This window comes from Anser brachyrhynchus (assembly GCF_964034855.1).
Source record: "Anser brachyrhynchus genome assembly, chromosome: 7".
In the NCBI taxonomy this organism is placed as follows: Eukaryota; Metazoa; Chordata; class Aves; order Anseriformes; family Anatidae; genus Anser; species Anser brachyrhynchus.
In genome coordinates, this window is record NC_137701.1 from 22962949 (window position 1) to 22987991 (window position 25043).

At 37.7% G+C, this 25043-nt stretch overlaps 1 protein-coding gene across 9 annotated transcripts in view; it reads left to right on the top strand.

Moving 5' to 3' along the window:
• The window catches only part of COBLL1 (cordon-bleu WH2 repeat protein like 1), a 127484-nt gene extending 109514 nt beyond the window's left edge, over positions 1-17970 (top strand). For 5 of the 9 annotated variants that reach the window (XM_080601170.1, XM_080601173.1, XM_080601171.1 and 2 more), the window contains 5 exons: positions 5400-5663; positions 8198-8283; positions 9044-10668; positions 12236-12418; positions 15431-17970. In XM_080601170.1, the coding sequence (XP_080457296.1) occupies positions 5400-5663; positions 8198-8283; positions 9044-10668; positions 12236-12418; positions 15431-15517 (2245 nt within the window). In that variant the 3' untranslated portion in view covers positions 15518-17970. The remainder of the gene's footprint in view (positions 1-5399; positions 5664-8197; positions 8284-9043; positions 10669-12235; positions 12419-15430) is intronic. The other 4 variants (XM_080601169.1, XM_080601175.1, XM_080601177.1 and 1 more) reach the window with 1 other exon arrangement.
• Positions 17971-25043: the final 7073 nt, after the last annotated feature.

Genomic DNA, 25043 nt, shown 5'->3' on the forward strand with positions numbered 1-25043 from the left:
CTTCATAGTAAACTGCCATAAATTCATAGTAATAAATTATTATACTGTAGATGTGCCTTAAGTATAGGACTGATTTTAGTGACTCAAAGCAATTACCTTTTCCACTGAAGTACAAATAAAGCTTTCTAAAATACAGATGTTTTATCTTCACTGTCTACAGAAACATGTACAATATATTTTCTATTGGTTTCTGTGCTTCACATTTTAAGAAACTAAACAATATCCCTGTTTCCCTCTTTCCCCCCAATGAGACGAGGCAAGAACAAGCTTGAACTTCAGTGGTTTTCGTATGTCTTATAACAGATCTTTCAAAAGCCAAAGCCCAGTCTTGTTTTCAGAATCCACTTTTGCGCTGCCCTTGACCTGCATAACTTAGGGGTAGCAGCAAATCTGTGCCTGGTTGCATTGGAACAGCCTTTGAAACATAAGTTGTAAATATAAACATAAATAGTATGCATGAGTATTGGTTATAATTTAAGTGAGTTATTGGATGCTACGGAAAAAAGGTAGTATATAAATGTATAGCTGTTTAAAATAAAATACAGTTCTATAGCTGCTGAACGCTACTTCTTATTTTAAAGTCCTAAAGTTCTCCTGTTTGTACTGTTAAGTACTGCTATTGGTAAGTGTCTGACTGTAGGGTTCAGATACAAGATACAACATCTAGGAGTCTTAAAATTTGCAAAAGCTTTTAGAATAATCAGTACCAGTGTAGTCTGGAAAAATCACTCGTCAGTGTATTTCACTAAGGATGAGGAACATAAAAACTAATCACGTGGAATGTCATGAGCAGTGTATGAGGCTAAACACACAGTTACTCTGCTAGTTGACAGAAACTCTAAAGCATTAGTTTTCCAGGTAGTTAATTGGAGATGCCAGTCATTGGTTGGAATGGTAAAAGCAAACAAGCAAATGCACCCCAAGAATAGAAAATGTCATCTGCTACCTTAGATCTCTGGCAAAGGGGAAAAAAAAAAAAACAAAGATCTGTAATAAGTAGATTTGGTCTCAATTTGTGTGTAGGGCAACTTATGTAAATTGCCAGAAAAGACTTTAATACAAACAATAATGAGAAAAGTCTTCGGAAGAATAAAATATTCTTAATAAATAGGAAGTATTAACCTACATTGTGCAGTCTGACGTTCAAGATATGATGAAGACGTTAACTTTTCCTAGTTGTTGTAGCAGATGAAGAAGGGTAGTCACTTCTAATTCTAAGTGAATCATTCTTAATGATATTTATTAGTGCTTAATTTTCTGTGTTGAAAACTGTGTTCTTTTCCATGTGATGGGTCTAAGATGAAAAGCAAAGTTACCGTGCTATGATTTAATATCAAGCTTTTTTATTCCTTGAGCTTGTTTCTATCTTAAGATTGTAGATTGATAGAATTTCTGCATTTCCCATCGCTGTAATGTCTTGAGTATTGCATAGATAAACAGCTCTGAGCTTCATAGAAATACTTCATTCACTTTTCTGTAGATTTAGTAACCTCTGCTTGAGGTATTTAATTTTTGTGATTAAATATTTTAATCTGTAATGGAAAGAAATAGAAAAAAAAATCATCCTCACTGGGTTTAGAACAGTCTGTGTTGAGCCCTGGGATTTACCTCTGTGGTTAGTGACAGTTTTCATTCTGTAGTTGTGCTTGCGATGTTGTCTTGCATTCTTGCAATGTCCTTTGTTGACCATGTCATGCAGTGTGGTTTTTTTTTTCAATGTAGAGAGATGTCACATAACACAGACTCATTGTCCTATCCCGTTCTGCCTCCCCCACCCCCGGGATGCTGCTGCTCTCTGGTGGCATCTCTGAAACCATCCAGAGGCCTGTTTATAAAGTGTCCTCTTAGCAAAGTCTATCATGCTTTGAAAGCCAGTATTCACCGGCAGCAAAATCAATTTCACTATACTTGTCTTATTCCTAGTCTGAAAATTATGCATCAAACTTGGGCACTGTTTTCTATAGATAAGGTAAAATATTTCAGTATGTATGTAATTGTTAAATTGGACATAATTTTAACATTACATGTTAATGTATTTCCTTCCATTTGGATTAATACTGCTTTGAGTGTCAGGCTTCTAGAAGCATGAAGTTTTTGATCAGCTGTAATTGGCATTCCCAAAGCAATTCTGTTATGCATTGCTCCTTTAGCAAATAAGGAAATAAATTTTTAAGCTGTGAATATAGTGCTACCTTCTGCCCTATAATGAACCATTACAAGCATTCAATAAATATTTGGTGTCTTAGTAATTCATAACTAGTAGAGCCATGTACATTAATTGGAACTATGCTATATACTTTCGAATAGGCAATATTTCCATTGTGAAAACAGACTGTACCTTGACAAAAGTGATTTGAAGGCATATATCAACTAGAATAAACATTGAAAGAGAATTAATTTGAGCATTTGGGATTATAAACAACAACTTATCCTCAATTATGATTTTTGTTCCCCTTCCCAAAGCTTAATTAATGTTCAGTCTTTTTTTTTTTCCTAGATAAAAGGGTGAAATGGATTAAAAATCTGTAGCTGTTTTCTTTTCAGTAACTTCCCATTAAATAAATCCCTTGATATCATCATCTTGGTTACAGAATCTCCTTAAAACCTTTTTAAGGAGTATAGGGCAGAGTAAAAATCCTGACAGATTTACATGATGTGGTCAGGCTTTTTGGCTTTGGTATTTACAAGCATAAAGGCTCAGAAAGCAGTGTCAGCCTGTTGTCTGTTGTGCAGTGTTCTTACTGACTCAAAGGACACTTGCAGTTGGCTTACCAGTCATAAGTCATTTCTTCACAGTGTTGCCCTGTAGGTTTTAACAACATTCTTTTATAACTATTTGAAACTCAGTGGCTAATGTTCATGAAGGATAAATTACACACAGACAAAAATATAGTTTATATTCTATATGTATTTACATATAGAGTGTATAGGCAATTAGGGTGCAATATGTAGCCAGTGTTGCCCTAAGGAATTCCTAGTGACATGTTGCATATAAAAACTCTACATGGAGGGTTTAGAAACAAGTCAAAAGATCTGAACTGTTCCTCTGGGTGATGTAAATGAAGAATGGCTGTTACATGTTGTTTATGTATCAAAGTCATTCACACTTTTTTTCTGCAGTAGCACTGGTGGCCCAGGTCTGATAGTAACAGTCACAGATTAAAAACCGCTAGTTGAAACTAATCCTAAGCAAGTTTGGTGTTCTGCTGATAAATACAGTAGAGCACTGTTTACAAAGTGTGAGATTTGTTTGTTTGGAATCATACATTTGTAGTTCAGGTTAGTCTAGTCCAAGCTTGGAAGTGTTTCTAGCACAGAAAGGATGGACTTTTGTGTAGGAGGAAAGTCAGCAGTGTTTCCTACCAACCCAAGCTAACTTTCCCTCCCATCAGTGTAGGAATAGAAACTTAGTGTACAACTTAGTCATTATATTTCTCCAGAGGAAAAGTGACAGAGATGACTGCAGTGGCTGGGCACAAAGCCATAGCTACATAGCAATGTTTGTTTGTCTCGTCAGAAGGTCTGACCGTGCTTTGTTGTATAATTCAGGTTTCCACAGAGCATTAGACTGAAGGTCTTAGTCTTCGTTCCTCTGGCTGTTGGTGGCTCAGGCTCATGGCATCTGTGGGATGGAGATACTGCAAGGCCACTTGTCAACTGTAATAGTGTTCACTCATTTTCAAGAATAGTAGTTCTCATCTGTGTAAATGATGTGATCTTGAAAGTCAGTTACAGATCGTGCAATAGTCTCAGCAGATTTGTTGTTTGCCAGCATTCGATCACTAAAATCCTTCCCAAAGTATTAGGCAGCTTGTATGATTTTACCCCAAATGGAGATTGGGGGGGGGGGGGGGGGGGGGTGGAGGTGGAAGGAAGAGAAGGACCTTACTTGAGGAATCTCTTTGATATCAGCATGGCATATTTGCATGCGAGTGTTTAAGTGGCATGGAAAGAGTTCATCTGCACCATTCTGCAGTCTTGCTCCTTTTTCTGTGGGCATCTAGATCACCTCTGCATTCAGCACTGTGACACGGGTTGATCATGTTGCTGAATCTGCAACTGCCAAGCATTAGTACTAGAGAGCAATATAAAAAACTAACTAGAATTAAATAGTAAAATGTTTAGCTTTTGTATTTGTTCTGCAACTGTATTACTGAACTCTATACCAATGACGCTACTGGAAAAAGCAAAATTTCTATTCTGAATCGAGACTTTCTCCAAGTCTCATAGAGTTCTCTGCTATGTTTCTATAACAGTACTTCTGTAGACATCTGCTTACTTCAAGGTGGTATTTTGTTGTCATTCTTTGCCTTTGTGTAAGGTTGTTTCACACTTTGAAATTTATTGATACAACTTTTACTGAAGAGTCTAAAAGGCCAATTGCAAGGCCTGTACCTAATAGGTACTGGTGCATGCAAAGCTAACAGGAATACCTTCTTCAGGTCAGGCAGAGTCCACTGCTTATATGGCTCTGTTTTCAGTAACTTTCCATGGCACCACATTTTACTATATAGATGGAATTATTATTTTCTTGGTGTTGTACAATGCAAGTTGCAAAGCCAAGAGATAAATTGTATGGTGCACTTACTAATATTTGAAATATGTGAATCAGCATCTTGTTATAGGAAGATTCCTGGCATGAAAATAAAGCCAGAGACAGTTAGTCTCTCTGGAAAAATAAGTGGGTTTATTAGTCTAACTGTAGGTACACTGGCTTATATGTGTTCTAAACCAGTAACTAAACCTTTTTAAATATGCTTGGGCTGAAAAATTTGTTATTTTAATAGATTAACATGTATTTTTATTTTTTTTGTGTGTACTTTTACTGTAACACAGGGCAGTGCACAAGACACATCTAACTGTTTTAATACCCTTGGGATGATTGTGGGAAAATTTTGACAGTGGTGAGCAGTCTTGTTCAAAACATGGACTAAGCTGAGATTTGGTCTCTAACATACTTACTCTGATCTAATGGAATCATTTATTCTAAGCCTCATTAGAGAGGTAATGGAAACTGTAAAAATACTGGGGAAAATAAACTCTCTACCTCCATGAAATTTGGGCTTGTGACATTGTTAAATATATTTTGATCTATACTAATTCAGTGCTTGGATTAAACAAAAGACAACATTATGCAGTAGTTACAGATGCAGAAACAGATGGACAGTAGCATGGTGATAAGCATATTTTCATGTAAAAAAGAGAATTGGAAATAACTAGAAAATACTGTGAAATTAAAACTGAATGAGTCCTTACCACCCCGCCCCCTGAATTATGAAAAGTCTCAATTTTCCTTCTTCAAACTACTTAGTCTGACTTCACAGTCCCTTTGTATCTACACCCTGAACTGATATTTGTGGGTTGGTGGCTTTTTCTTTTTTTTTCTTTCTTTCTGTGAGTGTAGGTGTGAGGACCACAGAATACAGCCTGGAAGAAATTGATGAAAAGGAAGAGATGAGTGTGCAACAGGGAGAGGAAAGTGAAAGTACGGATACCTCTCTCAGGACAGGAGAGGTTACTGCAGCCTTCAGCTTTACTGAAGTACAATTGGAAACTGAAAAAAATGATCCTGCTTCATCAGCTCTTGTTCCTGGCACTGTTTCCGTAGACAACTCACAAAGCTTCAAGGAAGAAAAACAAGAAAATATGAGCACAGATGGCAAGTAAGTACGCTTTGTGACAAAGAAAGGAGCACTGGGGAGGGAATGGGGGAGGCAAATAAAATGTAGAGTGCTGTTTCATTGTGGAGCACAGAATAGAGAATTGTGAGAGAGGAATGAGCTTAATATGCTTAGCTTTCATTGTAGCACTCTTCTGGACACAGTAATTCATGAAGCCTTTCAACAAAAATGACAGTGTTCTGCTGGGTATTCTGTTTAAGCCTTCCTTTCCTTACTACTAAAACATCCAGATCCCAGAAAAGCTGAACCCATCTCTAAAGTTTCCAACATAATTACTAGAGCAGTGCAGTGTGCTGGGGGGAAGTGGGGGAGAAGATGGGCGGAAAATGTGATTTGATTAATTTAAAGAAAATTTACAAGATCATTCTTACAGCTGGGGGGAAAACAGGTATATTGGTCATTTAGGTTCTTCTACGCATGCTTCTATTGTTATCTGTTACCTATTGCTCTACAATTTGTTTTGTTTTCTTAATATGTTAGCCAGTTGTCTTGACCTGTCTTGATCTGTCTGCTGTCAGGACAAACAAGAATTAACACATTACTTTCCTTAACCACTCATTTTCCCTTCTGGCGATGTTGTAACTTTGCCCTTCAGCATGTTTGTTAAACTACCTGACTCAGCAGGTTCCCAACATGAGTTAGTGCCTGCTTGAAATGAATGTTGATTGTCCAGAGAAGTCCCACTGCGTTAATGTAATTCACTATTTCTGTTGTTTCCTGGGGCAACTGAACTGGCTACTGTTCCTAATTTAAATTGAAAGAACTGTTTCAGTTACTGTACTGAGGCCAAAATGTGTGAATGCTATAGTAGCCAAGAACTTTGAAGGTAACACAGAGAGCTTTGACTTGTATTTCTAGGGTCTTTTTGTCAGTTCAGTGCCAAGTGGGGCTTTGCAAAAATCTTTGATGTTCTGTCCTGAGAAATACTGCACAAATTGCTTGGGTGTGTCTGCTCTGTGAGGAACTGAGCTGGTGGATCCGCCAAATGTTATTTTTAAGTTCTTGCAGATTATCGAGACCTGAATTATTGGGCCAGTTTGGCCAGTTGTCCAGGGGCTATTTCCTCACTCCCACCCTGCAACTAACTTGAATAGGCCTTTTGTGCCCTGTAATACTGCTGAGCGTCACCTAGCTGTGCACTGTGCTGTAACTGCAGAGTTTGGAAAGCCTTTTCTTCATGAAATACTGCAGTGTTGAAAATGAGGAGTAGGGTTTCTCTGACATTATGATTCTGGAAATCTGATAATTCAAATTTAACATAAGATCTAGTGACTTTGAAGATGTTTTTAATCAAACCTGGGGTATGTATAGTATTCCAGTCAAAAGGTCTGATTCCTGTAATACTCTGACATTTGGCGACTTTCTTTTTCGTTTGTTTTTAAACAGTTCAGCCTGTTGCAAGTACTTGTCATTCAGTCCCTCAGCTGTGTTCAAGGGAATGGAGATAAGCAAGAGTACAGAGGGCAGGACTGAGCTTTAATGTTCTTCCAACAAAAATTTTGAGTGTGTATGCTTCTGTTTAGTGGTTATTGGACACTTACAGCATGTTTTGGACTGTGCAGGCAACATGAGGATGGGTGCTTGTTGAGGAATTTATTATTTTAAATTACTCAAAACAGATGTTTCAGCTCACAGCAGTGATTCCTGATAACTAATGCATTTGATGTGGCAAATGAAATTAAATCTTCATAATGCCAGTCTTAGTACTACAGAAAATAAAAGTATATCAAACATATAGAAGTTTGAAGTTCTAATATTTTTAAAAGAAAAAGTGAAGTATTTAAAAAGAGAAATTTAAACTATTTTGGCCTTTTTCATTTGCCTTTTGAAGTCAGATACTTAATATTTCCTGAAAAGAGATGAGTTTTTTTCAGCATTTGTGCAGTTCTTTTGTCCCCTCTGATCAGAGGCAGACATTGTATGCATTGGCAAAATGTTTAGTATGCAAGTAACATGCTTTATGCATATTTATTTGTTGTTCTCAAGACATTTCTTGCAAGGAACAGAAAGTTTTTCATTACTATTTTGAAAAGTTTATACTGCACAGTTCATATGTAGTCAGCATCTCATGCGACTTCCTGCATATTATGTCGGAAACAAAATTAAAGACAGATTCTAAATATTGGGGGTGTCATAAGACTTCGTGCTAAGAACATTCTTAAATGAAAGATAAAGCATTACCTTAGTGGCTTCACTAAAACTTGAGTTGTTACTGGAAAGGGGCTTGTTAAAAAGTGAATGAGTAAAGAAAAGGAGAGGAAGAATGGAAAGGAAATCTGATCGTGTTACACAGAAGAAAGTGAAGCTGCATATCATTTCAGTGAAATATCATAGCAGCATTTCCTCTCATTTAAAATAAATAAATAAACGATTCTGTTGAGTACTCCAATGTTTGGCAGAGTGATTCTATTTTGTCCATCTGTGTTTGGAGAATATTGCCAGTTCTCTTGCATCTTTTCTTCTGTTTACTGAAATGAATGATACCAGCATATTTAATGTATTGTTGTGCTTTGCAGAGAACTACAGACTAAGATAAGCAGTGAGCAAGCTGCATTTGAGAAAGACAGGAAGCTTAAAATTTTGGATCAAAATAAAAATCATGGTGAGTAGTTCCCACTCGTTTTTAATACTTCAAAACAAGTTTGAAGAAAACTCTTCTGTTCCTTTGAAAACAATCATAATACCATCACATTTGAATTGCTATCATCGGATTATTTTCTTTATATTTCCTCTAGCTCTGGTGTATCCTCTTTGAGATGAGGTTACAAAAATTGGCTGCAGGTTCTTTTTATTTTTTATTCCTCCAGCAGTAGTCAAAACTGCACTGTTGTAGGGCAGTGTAGCTGGAGTATTGGTTAGGAGAGGGAAGGAGGTTTTAGTGTTTTCCAATTGTCCCCTTGTACAAATACGCAAGGTAGAGTTAACAAATAACATTTTTAATGTTAAGACCATAGAACAGATGAAAACATAGAACTACAAAGATGGAACTAAATAAAAATCGGATTTAACAATACTGAATAGACTTAGAGCTCAGGTCACTGATACCTGTATAATCAACTGGAAGTTGTTAGCACTTTTAAAATGAATCTAGAATAGATTTTTAAAGGTCATGCATGACAGTATGAACAGAAGCCTGTTAACTTCCTTACTTAGTTACATGTTAAGTAAGGAAGAATACCTAAGTAAGAATACAATTGTTTGGCAATGTCAGTCAAATATAAGTATATCTTTAACCAGCTTTTAGAAGTGTTAAGGAAAATATTAATATTAGTGATGAGCTAGTACTTGTAGTTAAATGTGTTGGATGTGGGCCGTCATAAGTGGGCATTTGTATTAATTTCCGGAATCTCTATAACTTAAAGATTACAGTGAGACAAAACTCCTTCCAACAAACGAAGATGGGAGAGAACATCAGACAGCAGAAATTAAAGCAGTAGATTTTAGAGAAAATAGCAAGCTTGAAGTTGACAGACTATCAAACTGCCAGGCATCTAAAAATGACATCTTTGTAAGTCAGAGGAATTATACTCAACTGATTCCAGAAAAGCAAGATCAGAAAAGAAATCAAACCAGCCTGGACACAGTAAAAACTCAGGATGTTGCAATTCAGACAGGTCCATCAGTTAGCGATTTGGGAAGGACTACACAAAAAGAAACGATGGTTCTTCAAGATTGTGAATCATCCTCATTCAGAGGAACGGTCCCTCAACAAAATACAGGTACAAACAGACCCCTTCTTCGAGTGATGCAAGGAATACAAACAGATGAAGAACTTGTAACAGAACAAAATCTTCAGAGACAAGATGTTACACATGAAAAAGTAATTCCCTTTAAAGATGAAATTCACATTTGTACAAATGGCAGTAATGTTGCTTCACCAGAAACAGTTGCAAAAACTCCAGATGGCTCTCCCGTAAAAGGTTACCCTCTTTATAGACAGGACATGAAACCTAAACCTAAACCTGCTAATGAAATTACGAGAGATTACATACCAAAAATTGGAATGACCACTTATAAAATAGTGCCTCCAAAATCCTTAGAAATAATGAAGAGCTGGGAGTCGGAAGTTGCATCAGATTGTAATGATCAAGAGGTATCTACTTCTGACAACTCTCCAAAGCATGAAGATCCCAAAGAATACACAATGCAAGCTGAAATTCCTAATTTTCCAAAAAGCGTGGGTCATTTACAGGCTTGTTCACAAAATAAACCTGCAGCAGCAAATGATCTGCTGCACAGAGTGAACAGCATGTCTGAACATGGGGTGACATCTGGAGCCAAGATTGCTACTGAGAGCAATCAAACAGAAACAGAGCCTTCCAAGCAGCGTATTCCACTGATGCTCAACGTGGATAATACAAATGCTTCTTCCGAGACTCAGGACAAGTCAAATGCATTAAGTCCTACAGCAAAGCCTAATTCTTTTTTTCTTCAGATGCAACGAAGAGTTTCAAGTCATTATGTGACATCAGCAATTGCCAGAAGTACTGTTAGTGCTCCTAATTCCATTCCAAATGAAGTTAAAAATACAGAGATTGAAAAAAGAATCTCATCACCTGATGAAACTTCTTTTTCTTTACATAAAACAAGTAGTTCCTCTCCTCCAGCAGATGAAGAAAAAGTTGATGATGGGAAAAAAATTGAATCCTCCACTTCTCCTGTTAAAAGCAATAAACAGTCAAGTTTTCCCCCCTGCCAGCCAGCACCGTTGAACCTAAGAACTCTAAGAACTTTTGCAGTTCCAAAGCCATACTCCAGTTTGAGGCCATCCCCTTTTGCTCTTGCTGTATCATCAGCAGTCAAAAGGTCACAGTCATTCAACAAGACACGTACAATCACTAGCCAGGCACCTAGGGAGGAATTTCCTGTTGAACTCTCACCTGCCACTTCTGCAGCTGAATTCTCCTCAGCTACCTCCCTGCCTCAAGTGAAAAACCCTTCTTTACACAGCATAACCGGAGGGTCACAAAATAATCTAATGGATAAGGTAAACTTTATTTCTAATATGTATTGATTGGTGAATTTCTGCAATGTCATTTACAGCAGAGCAGAGACTTATTCTGCCTAATCACTGAACTACTTGCTTATCAGAAAGTTCTGTATTGATACAGTGTAAACATCTTGTGGTACGTAGGAGTAGCACAGCATCATAATGAAATATAAGGAAGAAGGAATGCTAAAGTGAAAGCAGTCTCATTCAGAATAGTGGAAATAATTATTTCTTGCCATAATTAGCGCCCCTTGTACTTTGAAGAACAGTAAATTAAACAGAATCACTTATACTGTGTATACCTGTTTTTATGTTCAGAGCACTTAGGATGTGTTTGTTATGGTTCTGCATGTTGGTTTCTTTAATTTTGGGTAGCATGAGTTTTGCTTCTAGTGATCATGTCAGAAACATACTTGAACCAAGGGTGTAAAATTTTGCTGACATAACTACTTACCTTAAGTAAGAAACTTTAACAAAAATAAAAATAAAAATCAGCTAATGTATTAATCAGCAATATATTAATGTTGCGAGTGCATAGATGGAAATATGGCATCATTCAGAGAACTGTTTTAAGCTGTTCTGGCAAAGGTACTTTCTGTCTTCTATAAGTTCCATCTGCACAATGGCAGCTTGATGTATCCACAAATCCTGAGATGTGTACATGAGCCTAAAGACTGCTGGCTGCCTTGCATGTTCTGTACAAATCCGCAGTATTATAGGATTCTGGGCTTAGCAGGCAAGAGACTGTACTGTTCCAGCCTTCCTGTTTTTATAACCATTCTTTGGGTATGGAAGTTAGATGCTAATCTCTGCTCAGTAGCTTCAAAATACAGCAGTGCTTGCCACTATCTATGCTTTTGGTTCAAAATGCATTCTTGAACTTCTCAGGATAGCTTCTGGATAAGGATTATACATGTTAAATTTAGATTCTCAGAGGAAACCATTAGTAAAATAAATGGTCATTCTAGCATATGTGATGGTGATGAATGGTTTTATATGGAAATACTTTGGAAGTGATCTTTGTTAGATACTTCAATGCTTAAAGAATATTTAAATATGCTACAATGTGTTGTCTAATGTGCCTAAATTTGAGGTGCTGACATTTTGGAGTAATAGCCTGTCAAGTCATCAGGGAAATAAAACAAAGCAAAACAAAAACAGATCTCAACGAGTTGTAATGCTCAAGTATCATCTAGTTTAGTTGAGATAGAAATTCAGATGATAAAATCGTAGTGTTTTTCCTTCTTTTCCTTTTAGAATATATTATTTCCATATCTTATCACTTTGTGGAGTCTCAAACTCTCTGATCTTGAAGGAATTTCTTCACCATTTTAATAAGCCAAAATAAATTTATGAAGCTTAGAACTTTTTTGTTGCTGATAAATTGAAGATTAGTTTCCAAAAGCTATAGTGGAAACGTGGCTGCTTTCTGAAATCTTGAACAAAGCAAACGCTGCAATGGTGGCCCAGTTTGAGATGCAGCCTCTTGCGAGTTGACTTAGTTGTGACTTATTCATGTTAAAGGTCTTTGTTATGTTTTTCCTCTCGCTTCCTCTCTTTACAGAGAAGCAGCAATGTGAATAGTGAGCAAAAGGGTCAGGCACAGTCAGGTGCTTCAACTGACCACCCACCTCCTGTCACTACGAGACAAACTGCGATGACAGTCCAGTGCTCTGACCCAGAACAGATCCACCAGAGCTTGCTGGCTGCAATCCGCTCTGGAGAAGCTGCTGCCAAACTGAAAAGGGTGAGTTTTCATCACTGCATCCATAACAATGAACTCATGGTGTTTCCTTCAAAATTACCATATTAATGTCTGACACTAAAAGCAGTTAGCTTTGGCATGAAGTGCTGTGAGAAGGTCTCTTAACAGTGGGAAGGGAGGTGGGGAGGAGAGTTCAGCTTTGCAGAATAAATTGGTGCATGCACACACAAAGCTTTATGTGCCCATACTTTCAAAAAGTGCAAATGCAATCGGAAATCTTCCTGAAATTAATTAGATATCTTTAAGTTGTCAATTACTGTCTCTTTCAAAACCTCAGGAATGTATTAAATTATTTGTGTTCGTATGTTCTGAAGTAGTGTGGTTTCGGATGCATGCTAAGCAGCTTCATCCTAGACCTGAATTAGCTGCAATCCTTTGCAAGCAGATAAATGTAAGTTGTGAAGATTTGATTTTTCTAGGTATTAAACTCTATTAGGTCCCTAATTCTTCAAGCCTCCTGCTGCTGTTTGGTATTGGTAGTAAGATATTTCTCAATGTTTTGTTAACAGTCCTAGTAAGTCTGTCTTCCCTCACTCCCTCAGGTAAAAAGTGCTACTTAATTTTTCTTTTCTGTCTCTTAAAACGCACCTGTACTTCTTTCACTGGGTAAAATATCACAGGCTTTAAAAATCTGTTGTTTTAAATTTGTAACCAGACAATTTAATGATAGTCTCACAAAAAGCTTTCTTGATGTAAAAGCTTTCTTGATGTAGCATTAATATTTGGCATTCTGTACTGAAGAATAATTTCTCATTGTAGAAAGTTAAGAAACTCATGAGGTTTATTTCCTCTTCCTTTTTGCACTTTAAACTTGAATAAAAGCAAATGATGTGTGGTGGGTGGCTGTGAGCGCTTTTTTGTTTGTTTTTAATGGAAATTTTTTACTCTCTAGGATCAAAATTTCTCAGTTGCTGGTCAAATATTAGAATAGTCTGCTTCAAATATGTGAGGTTTTATTTCAGTTTAGCACTGCAACAGCCTGTCTGAGGCCTGTAGGCCTCCTATTATTTCTACTCTGGATAGGAAGATTCATTTTCCCAGAAAGGGTATAACCATGCTTAACTAGTTGTTGCCTTCAGCCAGTAAGAGCAGTACATAAGGCACTGTAGTATTGCTTCTATTTGCCACTAACTAAAGCCATTTTAAAAACAGGCTAAGATTAAGCAAATATATTGTTCAGAGTCACTTTGATGTTAACTTGATCTGTTCTACCTGAGTTTGTCTTGTTTGTTTCTTGCTTGTTTGCTTGCATATATATGCATGTATTTTTACTAAGGTGTTTTTTCCAATGCACAATTGTGAATAATACTGAATATTTTGCATAGTGTGTGAAATTTGTTTTATGATTCTGTGGGAAATACCTATAGGTATTGGCTACTGACACAGTAGCTTGCAAGTGTTTTTAAAAAATAAAATTCATAAAGTGTGTTTCAGAATTCAAGAAGTCTATAGCTACTTGACAAACCACAGACAAAACTTATTATGTGGTTATTTATCATTTTCTAATAAAGATGATGACCCGTATAGTCTTACCAGTCAAGGTACAAGAATGGTACTGTGAAGAAGAGAGAGATGATGACTCAAATCCTTTTTTTTCCCCCCTTTCCCTTGCTCACTCTGCTGTGGGCGGGAGATGTTCTTCCTCAGTATATTATCTGTAGAGGCTGGGGGTGAGGAGGGGCTTTTTTTAAGGAAAAGTGATTTGAAAGTGATCACTTTTTTTAAGGAAAAGTGTTAGAAGATTCCGTAAGCATGAGGAAAAGCATTTCTGCAATGTTGAAACCTGAAACAGGCTTCAACATCCACTCCACACTCCTCCTAAAATGCAATGAAGAATCTGCTGAAATTCTGCCAAACAAAATTGTACACACAGTGCTCTTTTCACTCTTAACCAGAGTGCATGTGCTGTGGTACAGGTGTGTCTGACTGCAGAAAGAGAATTTTTTTGGCCTATGGCAAATTTAATAACAACATTCCCATTTTGTGTTTAACATGGAGAACTTGGCTGTACTAGGACAAATAGAGATGTGAAACATTTTGCATCAGTAAGTTTGCACCCAAAAGTGATTTCCAGTATTGAAAGGACTTTTTGCATGCATTCACCTCAGCTTCCACTATCGTGCTGCTCTCAGTAAAAGGGGTAATAATATAATCCACTGGAATTGTGAAAGGGGGTTGTCAGGTGCCTGCTTCTCAATTCACCTCTCACTGTACTCTCTGTTTCTTAGGGTCTCTGAGGGAATCATTCAAAAAATAAAATGCTGGCACCAATAGCCAAATCCTTTATTTTTTTCTCTGTTTTACTTAATAAGTTGTCAGTATGCAATGCCAAGATCTGTGGCCTTTTGTGTTGCTGGCCTTTTCTGTTGAATACAGCCCTCAGTAATTACTAACCTAAAATGGGTCAAATGAGGTTTCTTTTTAACCATTTTCTCTTAAGAATATTTTAATTTTGTTTAGTAAGCTATGTGCCATGGTATGCAGCTCCCATGGCTCCCTTTAACTCCAACTGGAGTAACTGGTTTATGTAGCTCCCCTGAAAATTAGGTCTTTGCTATCTATCCTAAAAATTATAGTTTGCTCCTGATACAAGAGCATGGCATAAATGAATGTCAGATTTTGTTAGGAATCAGTTCTATTCAATATTTATTTTTAAAATGTTCATTTTGAGTGGTAGTTTTTTCATGTATTCCTTTTCAGCCAAGTCCAGAGATGGACTAAAAATTCGATATGTTTTGAACAGATATTCACTGAATTTCTTGATAGAAATGTATGCAATTACTTAAAAACATTTTATTCTACTTCTGTAGCATATATGTGCTTTTTTCAGAAATTATGTAGGAGATCTGTCATTGGGATAAGAAAAACACTAACCGAAATAACAATATATTTTTTTTTTTTTATAAATAATGCTATGAAACATACTACAGTCAAATGTATTTAAAAACTTAGGTTAATATTCTTTTTCCCTTTTTCTTTTCCCCCTGCCTCCAGGTTGGTCCTCCATCAAACACTATAGCGGTCAACGGAAGAGCCAAGCTTACTTATTTGTATTCCACAGAAGCAAAAGCTAATCACTAGTTATTATACCAAATATTTTGCACTTTACTACTGCTTCATAGGCCAGCTTAATACTAACTATAAATTTTTGAAAGTGTAAATGCAAGTATATGTTAATATATTTTTGTCAATTGGTATAGGAATTTCACACTGGGTCCTTTGATGCCTTGGAAAAGATTATTAGAATGTGTAAATTATGGTAATAATTTTATCTTTATAAAGCTGACTATGGTAATAATTTTCTCTTTATAAAGCTGATTATGCTGCTAAAAACTTTTAAGAGAAGGTGCAGATGAGCTTTGCTTGTGTTGGAATGAGTGTCAAAAATTGTTGACTTCAGCCTTCAAGACTGAACAATATGTAGCAGTATGCTGAATTTACAGATTTAAAGAAATCTAAGAATTTTAGATAATTAATTTTGAATTGTGTATTACTTTAACAGATTGTAAGAATTTAAATCTACCACATGCTGCCTCCATATTAGTTCATTAAATTAATTTTGTAATTAGTAGAAAATTATATGCAATACTTTTGTTTCTCTTAAAAAAAAAAAAAAAGTTTTTGTTCCTTGAGCTGATGTAGTTGGGTTAAGTATTTTAATTTTAAATCTCCTTCAATTTTTTCCTGGTAGTATACAAAAAAAAAGAAAAGACAAATTACTGGAAATTTTTGTACTACTTAAATTTTTTCTTAACAGTAACACTACATGACGTTTCTCATCTACTCTTTGAGCAACTGTATATAGTATTTACCTAGCACTCAGATGAACAAAACCTTTTGTGAACTAGATATACTTTTAAATAGACGTCAGCATATAGTCACTTATGGATAAAATGCAAATTCCAGTTTTGATAATTAATGAAGTTTAAAAAAAAATCACTGGAAGTATGACTAAAGAATGAACTGCTTTAGACTTGTTTGTGTAAAATATTTTAATCTTAGAACAGCACAATAATACACTTACAAACCATTCTTGTGTCTCAGAGCCTCTATTTATAGACTAAGCATTAAATACCAAAATGGGAATATATATATATATATATATATATATAAAGAAAATGCTTCATGTTATATTTTATCTATTTTGCATTTCTTGTCAAGATGATACATTTTGGGGAGAGGGCGGAAATGTGATCACACTCATGATGAAATAGCTAGATTATGGATGTGTGCAGCAAGTGCTGGGGTATTTGCCATATTAAAATATTTTCTTGCTATACTTGATTTAAATAAAAACAATTATATTTAGTTTCTATTCTTTAACAATATATTTATTTTGTACTTTAAAGTCATTGTGTAACTTGTTTTCTGAACCTGACCTATATGTGCATTTCAAAGGGTTATTAATGGTTTGCTGCCAGTTTTTTGTGCAATAATCTCAGAGAGGTCTCATTACTTTTCTAGTACAGGCTCAATTATTGGTTGCTAATAAAACTGTTAACTTAATGCTGGAACCCTTCGAAGAACGTTTTAGTAAATAAAATTCATAAAGAGAACTGATGAGCACTTGTTCGCTGCTGTTCTCTCATGTTTTCTCTCTTATAACTTAGTTCCCTGTCAAGGTGTGCTGCCACTGCCTTCTCCTAGTCAAGGGCTGATTATAAGGTGGAACAGGAAACCCACATGGTAGTTCAGAAGATGTGTTTCAGGGTCTGATTGCAAAAGAATGCTTCGTTCTTCACTTGAAAATGGTGAGATAGAAGAGGTAGTTTTTCTTTTTTTTTTTCCTAACTGGGGCTTGCTTTCTAGATTTTATTATGTCTTGAGTGACAGCCTGGAAAATTGTAACTCACTCTGAGGAATCTACTGTCTGTGTTCGTTGTGCTATTTGAATTCGGTTTTTCAAGCAAAAACATGCTGATCTGTAACTGGCACGGAGGTTGCACCGCAAAAGAGTCTCCTTGTTTATACTTTGGGTGAGAGGGTTACGTTGGCTTTCAAACTTTTGTGTTCTCTGCTGGAGGTGACTAAAAGTTATTTCATACAACTGTAATTTGATCTCCATCTGCAGACTATATAATTTCATTATTTCAATCAAATGTGTGGAGTCTAATTATTCTGGTTTGGGAAAAGATCAAATAACCTTTCTTTGTTGTTGTTTTCTTTGGTTTTGACTACAACACTGTATTGCTGTATATTCCTTAGTCTCGTGTTAAAAGTATATTGGCCTTTGATGTGAACTCCTGAAGGCAAATATAATCTCTAGTACATGAGATTAAAAACAACTTTCTTGAATTTTAAAGTTTCTTGTCTGTGCAACTGAACTTGCTTGATAATTAACTTAAATGACTACACACAACAGTACTGTGAAATTGTTCAATGAGATTTTCTGTTACTAGTTGGCAGTATTGTTTAGCAAAACTTTTTTTCCTCTTTCTTCCAACATATACGTAAAACATTTTAAAATCTTGCTATTACATATCTAGAGACTCATTTCTTCTGTAACATTCTTGTATTAAATTCTACCAGAAAAACTCTTGCTGACAAACTTGTGTTTATTAAATATTCAAACAAGAAAACATCTGCTGAAGCAATAAGGATTTTTTTCTAGCAACTGTAAGTCCAAGTTAGGCAGCAGTAGATTTTTGTTGTGGATGCCTTACTTGCATCTACTTGCAAATACCTTGGTGTTTTTTTGTTTTGATCCAAGCATATTTAGTTTGGGGAACCTGTATTAGAGATGCCTTCCAACAGAAGGCAACTATTTATGTCATACTACTTAAAATCCTCCTGCTGCTTTTGAATGGCAGGCAAAATGTTTGGGGAAGAAAACTCAAGACTCTGCAGTAACAGAAATGTCAGTGCAATTGTGTAAACAAAATAACAGACCCCACTGAAAGTGTGCTATGACTTACCATCATGAAGCAGCAGATAGTGGTGTAGCATGGTGGGATCTTGCTCTAATTCTGACTCCAAGGCTTTGTAAGTAAAGGATCTTTCTCAAAGACACAAAAGATTGTATTCTCTATAAAAGATTGTATTCTGATTGAATAACTACAGAACTCTGTAGTTATTAAAGAAGGTATTTTTATTTATTCTGCAGAAGAATAAAATTAAGAATACAGATATACCTGGAAAAGGGAAGTAGTTGTGCTGGGAGAGCTTAATTCATCACAAGATAATATTTGGAAATCATCAGTTGTGACTAGAGGTTTTTGCGACCCAGGCAAGAGCTCTCATACTTGCAGCTGAAAGATGCTAAACCACTGGGTGTCACCATTTTAGGAAGTATATTTAGTAATCAGTGCCTTAATTTTTGCCAGCTACTTGTGGTTTGTGCCCTACCATATTGTAGCACACAACATGAAGATATATAAGAGGAAGGAGGACCATCAGTCATTGAAGTGATGTGGATGTAGACCATGAGGCGTGGAATCACCTGTACTATGCAAAGAATGGGAATACAACATGAGAGCATTGAATGCTTTTAATGTTAAGTTTGTACAGACACTCATATCAGCCAAACCAATATTTCCAGTTGGAGCTGCTTAGAATCATATTCTAATAAACAATTGTGAAGAAGGTTGAAGGAATTCTGCTAAATAGAAATGAAGGAAGCTTTTGAGCGGTAGGGTGTATATTTTTGAACACGTTGCTTGGTCAGAGTGCATGTCAGGTTGTAAACAACTTCAACTAGGCTGAAGAGTAGCTTTAAATGACTAAATTGATGCGTTGGTAGCCAAGCAAGTACAGCCTTTTGGAGGAGGGGAAATGTGTCTTAAGTTAATTGTCTGTCAGTGTTAATGGAATGTGAGGCTGAAGTCAAAATTGTGTGTTTGAATCGGAGCTGCCACCTTCACAGCGCATGGTAACTGTTTTTGGGTGCTGCGAATGGTCTGAGGTTCTGAAGCCACAACATTCTGTTCAACTTTGATGCAGACTGGAGAGCTGACCCTGGAACATCACTTGTTATAAATGGGCCTCTTAGGAAATTTGCTTTAATGACAAAGCAAAGCTGTAACAATATCAATGGAAATGCTTCACAGCTTTTAATTGAAAAGGATGCATTTTATGTGGATTATGTTGTGGTCAATTGCAAATTGCAGGTAAGGTGGATTATTTTTTCTTTTATTTTCTCAGTTTTAAGTAGATTCGTGGTAGGGAAAGCATCCTTGCTAAAAGTACATGAAACTTGCAAGTAATGGAATATAACAATTTCTAAAAATACTTAATTTTGTTTTGTCATTCTTGTGACATGGTAACTAACACAGAAACTGCATCAAGAATCTACCACAATGTACTGTACATAAAGTTGTTGCATTATTTTTGTCAGCCATTTCTGCTCATTTACATAAGCACATACCACGTTAACATTTTTGTAGGTGTGTATATGTCTTCAAGGAGCAGATTTGAGAGAGCTGTGTACTTTTCTCTCTTTAGCTGTATTGAATCTCATTTACATAACAGTACATCTAGTGTTAATGATGTTAAGGATCCCAGTTAAGGAGTGTTTTTACTTTTTTGTGAGCGGAAGATTTTGAATGAGTTTTGCATGCTTCTTCAGCTCTTTATGACAGGAAGTGCTGCTTATCCCTCTCCCCTTTCGTATTTTGTTTTCTGCGTTGGCTTTATGGTTCTACAAATATTGTACCACTTCTGAATGTCTGGGTACAAGCAAGAAACAAAAAGACTAACTGAAAGCCTGGTAAGTTGCAATCCCTATTTGTGTAACCACCACAGTGATGAATATAATCCTGTGCAGGACAGCCATTGTTCCACACCTGGTAATATTATAACAATGAAAGAAAATCTTACTATAGGGTGAGAGAAGAAACTTGATCTGAAAAAGAGACCAAAACTATCAGGAAATTTTAACTGCATCTGTTGGTAATTATTTCAGACCAACTGTGCATTTATAATGTAAGGCCTGGAAATAAGCCATGCTATCTCTACCACAAATACATACAACTCCAATGCTGAAAAGAGCCATTCTTTCTTGTTATCAGAGTTGGATTTGGACATAAGTTGTTAATTCCTTTTGTGAACTTCAATTCTGAGGATGGTCCTGTGGTAATAGCATAGGACTATGGCCAGTGTGATTATACACATATGCCAGTGACAGTAACTAGCTCCTAGCTTGATTGCGTAATGAAAGTGTTTTTAGTAGGTCTTTGATATCAGCTGCTGCATGGAAGAACTACTGTCTTCTATTTAAACAAATTATCTGTTTGATGGTTTCCGTTAGTGCATGGACATTCCCAAACAATGCTTAAAACAGGAGTTTGGGGCTATGGTAGGAAGCTAATTCTTAGGTTCCTCCTTAGTCATTTGAATATTTCTCAATGCAACTGATAAAAGAAATGAAAAGACTGATATAAACTTATGTGAGTAAGGGTGAAAAGCTAGGCATTTCTGAAGAATGCACTCTAAATTTGTCTTAACAAAACTGTCTCTTCTTACATTTGCTAGTAATAGCGACTCAACTGTATCTCAGTAAAAGGTGTGCATCAAGGGATGGGGGAGACTTTGGTGAGAGAGGGGAAACTTTAAGATTAGTTTGAACTCATCCAGAAGCACAACTTGCTGAGGGAACCATTCTCTTCAAAGGAAGGAAAAAGGGAATAAACTGAAATATTTAAAATTCAAAGCACTAATCTTTATTTTAATTTCTTGGATTGGCATGTTACTTCATAACATACCTAACCACCATGTGTGTGTATGACTTAAATATTATATGCTCTTAGTTATTTAATCAAAAAAAAAAGATCACCAGCTGAAATGTTCAAAAGCCTTTATATAGCTATCAAATGCTCACTGATTTAACCTTATGATTTATCTGCATTTTTATGCAGCTGTGGTATGTAGTTGCATAAGGTTATGTGAACTGTAAATCTAGAAGTCTCTTAAAACTCAGTTTATTGTGAAGATGAAAATTTGTAGTGTGTCAAGAAATGCTCATTAAATATTCTCTTAGTCTTCAAAGACAAGAAGTTTCAAGGTAAACTTTAAAAATAGAGCAATTGTCAGTGTAGGGGTTCTGCTTCTACTGTTGCCATGTTCAGATAATGTCAAAGCGCTGGTGCGCTGCTTTTTTACAGTTCTTAAGTCTCTGTGGATTTTTATTTTTAATTCTGAATTCCATTTTGAACTTAAATGTTGACCAAATGTTCAATTGTTGTTTGAACATTAAGTGTGAAGGATCCCCATATGTTTAACAGTATGTAATTAGGTGGACCTAATCAGTTTATTAATGAAATCCCTTCACTTAAGGTATACTGTGGCTTGGATTAGATGCATTCCCTTGCTAAAGCACCTAAGGGTGTCTATACTGTGCCAGTGATTCTTGAAATATTAAGGTGTTTCTCTTCTGCTAGTGTCATCGCTCCTTTACAGCTGTCTATGGTCATTTCTAAGATGTAAATTTAAGCCTGTTCTGATTTATGAACATAGTGTGCTGCTGACACTAATGGGAGTCAGTGGCGCTCTGTAACTTCTGTAAGGAAGTCAGCGTTACTAATATGGAAGAGAAATTTAACCATTTAAAGCGACTTCCCACGGAAACTTCAGATTAGTCATTATTTACATTTGATACCTAAAATGAAATTCAACTTGATCACAAATCATAGGCTTGATGCAGAGATTACAGTATGAGGTTATATTAGGTTGGATGTTCACAGTGGTATCGTACTTTCATGTAGTATTCAGGTACCTAAATTCTTACAGGTAATAATGGATAAAAAGGATGTACTCTCTACATCAATGTACACATCAGAAAATATTGTTATTTGTGAAGTACGTTTAAACAGAAGCCCAAATGAGAAAACAGAACAGAGGGATGCATTATAAATGGTGAGGTTTAACTAAAAAGACTAAAGAAGTCCACCGGTTGATAAACTTCTGTTTGGATAAGGATTCTACTGGCTTGAAATACTGAAACTGAAATGTGCTTATGGACAGTTGTTTTGTAGATATCACTCAGGTGTAGACTGTATTGCTAAAGTGGTGTATAATTAGTCTTTTGCAAATATCAAAGGAAAGTTGGCTATAGAGAATATAATTAAAATATAATATTTTAATGGAGCTGAGGCTTTCACCTCCTTGGAACTAACTTCTCACATCTCGCGACCGAACAGAGCTGTTAGTCTTCCTTTTTTGTCTGGTTTCTTTCTTTTTTTTTTTTTTTTAAAGCCTACTTTAATGAAGCAAGGTTTTCTCGTACTGTTTACCAGTCTCTAACACACAAAGTCAAAAAGCAGAATGCCAGCTACAAGTAATGCAGTGGCCTCTGTTGTACCACACAGTGTAAAGATGCTTGTTTAAAGTCTTTTCTCCGAGTTAATACTAAGCAGGACTGACCTTGCTTAGCCTGTAATGTTTGGTATCATCATAGCCAGAGCAACAAGAACACAATAAAGTACAGCATGTAGAAATAAATTTTCACAAGTGACAAAATAACTAAAAGAATGGCAGTGTTAAATAATAGGCCTGCATATGTGATCCTGAACATCCACAGGGGTAAAGAGTTTATATGTACGATCATCTCAGGGCAGGGGGAGAACTATGCCCACAGAAGCTGCAGTTGTAGAAATTGTTGAAGAATAAATCTGTCCAGCAGCGGCTATTTGCCAAGTGCTAGTGTACTTCGTGTACTAGTGCCAGTGTACATTAACCGTTAGCATACTTACCAATGGTTAATATATTTCTACTTGCAAAAATAATGAATAAACTACTGTTGGATGCAGTTTAATCATTTCTCTCCAGCTACTGGAGAGCAGCCCCGCAGAGAGGGATCTGGGGGTTGTGGTTGACAGCAAGTTGAATATGAGCCAGCAGTGTGCCCTGGCAGCCAGGAGGGCCAACCGTACCCTGGGGTGCATCAAGCACGGCATTGCTAGTCGGTCGAGGGAAGTGATTGTCCCGCTCTACTCTGCGCTGGTGCGGCCTCACCTTGAGTACTGTGTGCAGTTCTGGGCACCACAGTACAAAAAGGACATTAAACTGTTGGAGAGTGTCCAGAGGAGGGCGACGAAGATGGTGAAGGGCCTAGAGGGCAAGACACATGAGGAGCGGCTGAGGTCACTGGGCCTGTTCAGCCTGGAGAAGAGAAGGCTGAGGGGGCACCTCATCGCAGTCTACAACTTCCTCGTGAGGGGGAGTGGAGAGGCAGGTGACCTCCGTAATCACCAGTGATAGGACCCGCGGGAATGGTGTTCAGCTGAGTCAGGGGAAGTTTAGGCTGGACCCCTGTAGCTGGCCCGCCACTTGCTCAGCTACTCGGTCCTCTGAGAGCCAGCGTATGCGGCAGGAGGAAGGCTAGAGAAAGGAGCAAGGCGAGTGGCAGCCCTCCCCCGTGTGAGGACAGCAAAGCAGTATGAGGAAGCACCGATAAGGATGGCAGCTAATGAGAGGAAGATGTGTCATGGGCAGAGGGAAAGCACCTCCAGCATAAGAGACACCAGTGCCTGGGGGACATCTGGTGCCCGGCCCACAGACACGTATCAGCTATATCATTGGCACCGCAGGGATGTGGGGAACAGGCCAGCCCCTCAAACATACAGCAGCAGGGGGCCTGGGCCTAACCAGTGGTGCAGAGGTGGAGTGGAGCGAAGGTGGGAGCGTGAGGCAGAGAGCCGTGGGGAGCAGAGGTGTGCCTATCGGCCAGAACACAGCGTGGGACCCAGCCATGGCCATAAAACAGATGGCAGCGTTGAATCCATGCCTCGAAATGAACTGGACAGCGGCATGGGGCCTAAACGTGGAACTGGGGGACCACCTGGTTCGGCACCCTGGCCTGAAAACATACCTGATGGAAGGCATCTCATGTGGGCAGTCCCGGGCAAGGACTGGCTTGTCCTCCTGCCTAACACCATGGAGCCCATGGAGGTGGGTCCACAAGAAGAGGCGGAGGAACCCATGGAAGTGGATCCACCTCGGCCACAGCAGACCTGGGACTACCCCGGCAGGTCTTTGCTCTGTGCCATCAGAGAACACCAACAGCTTCGCAGCAGGGCCCGGCAAGCTCCCTACTCATCATTGCTCAGGATCCATCCCAAGCATTAGCTTGGAGCCACCGAACACCACAGACATCCCGCAGGATTACCTGCAAGACATCCAGGCAATAAACCACTCTGTTGCTGATTCTCAGGGCTTGCGTGAGTGCTTCTTTCCCATCCGGCAGCCCTTGTGCGAGAGGTGGCAGCCCTTCTGCACAGAGCCTCGAGGAAGAGCACAAGAGAGGACCCAACTCCCTTCGGGCTGCTGCGCTGGGGTGACAGGAGGAGTCCCTGAGGGCCACCATGCACCTTTAACATTTATGCAAATAGACTGAGGGGTGAAAATAAGAGTGTGTAAGTGATTATGGGTGGCTAATTTCTTATATTAGGAGTGAGTTTCTATAGCTGAGTAATGGGCAACGACAGACGTGGAGAAGGCTGAGGTACTCAGCAACATCTTTGCCTCCACCTGCACTGGTAGGCGGGCTTCTCAAGTCTTTCATTTCCCTGAACCCGTAGATGGAGGCTGAGGGATCAAAGTCCCACCCACTGTAAGGGAAGAGCAGGCTCGAGACCACCTGGTGAATCTACAGGTGCAAGTCTATGGGGCCTGA